Source organism: Fonsecaea pedrosoi (genome assembly GCF_000835455.1).
Source record: "Fonsecaea pedrosoi CBS 271.37 unplaced genomic scaffold supercont1.4, whole genome shotgun sequence".
Taxonomy (NCBI): domain Eukaryota; kingdom Fungi; phylum Ascomycota; class Eurotiomycetes; order Chaetothyriales; family Herpotrichiellaceae; genus Fonsecaea; species Fonsecaea pedrosoi.
The window spans coordinates 3,352,170-3,353,170 of record NW_013550612.1 but is presented as its reverse complement, the minus strand read 5'-3'; the positions used below and the strand labels follow the sequence as shown (position 1 = coordinate 3,353,170).

Here is a 1,001-nt window from a genome sequence, read left to right as displayed (position 1 = left end):
TGGCCATCTGAAAACGGCAGCGCCTGGTTAGACTGGACACGAACGGTTTCAACTTCGACCTCGAGCGTTCTATCTGTTGCTGATGCCACTACAACTTCACCCCTTAGCACGACCACTTCAAGATATGGATATTCTGCTTGGCCGTCTGAGAACGGTAGCGCCTGGTTGGACTGGACACGAACAATTTCAACTTCGACTTCAAGCATTCTCAGTGTTGCGGATGCCACAACGGCTTCTCTAACCACAACTAGTTCTGAACGTGGATATTCTGCTTGGCCATCAGAGAGCGGTAGCGCCTGGCTAGACTGGACACGAACCGCTTCAGGATCGACCTCGACCTCGACCTCGAGCGTCCTCAGTGTTGCGGATGCTACTACAACTTCCCCAAGCACGACTAGTTTCAAGCCTACCTATTCCGCCTGGCCATCTGAAAACGGTAGCGCCTGGCTAGACTGGACACGAACGGTTTCGACCTCGACCTCTAGCGGTCTATCTGTTGCAGATGCTACGACGACTTCTCTAACCACAACTAGTTCTACACCTGCATATCCTGCTTGGCCGTCAGAAAACGGAAGCGCCTGGTTAGACTGGACAAGAACGATTTCGACTGCCACTTTCACTTCGACCTCGAGCGTTCTATCTGTTGCGGATGCCACGACCAGCTCTGGACCTGGATATTTTACTTGGCCTTCAGAAAGTGGCAGCGCCTGGCTAGACTGGACGCGGACAATCTCAACTTCAACTTCAACGTCGAGCCTTCTTAGTGTCGCGGACGCTACAACCAGTTCCGGACCTGGATATGCTACATGGCCATCAGAAAGTGGTAGCGCCTGGCTGGACTGGACGCGGACAGTTTCAACTTCAACTTCAACCTCGAGCGTTCTACCTGTTGCGGATACTACGACCAGTTCTGGACCTGGATATACTACTTGGCCATCAGAAAGTGGTAGTGCCTGGCTGGACTGGACACGAACAGTCTCAACTTCAACGTCAAGCCTTCT

The 1,001-nt window shown here is 52.5% G+C and overlaps 1 protein-coding gene across 1 annotated transcript; it reads right to left on the bottom strand.

Moving 5' to 3' along the window:
- Window positions 1-410: 410 nt before the first annotated feature.
- Z517_07013 (uncharacterized protein) lies at window positions 411-995 on the bottom strand (the record flags this gene model as incomplete). Its single annotated transcript, XM_013428752.1, has 1 exon — window positions 411-995. A coding segment is annotated over one exon (585 nt), but the record flags the coding sequence as incomplete, so codon positions are not given.
- Between the last annotated feature and the right edge of the window lie 6 nt (window positions 996-1,001).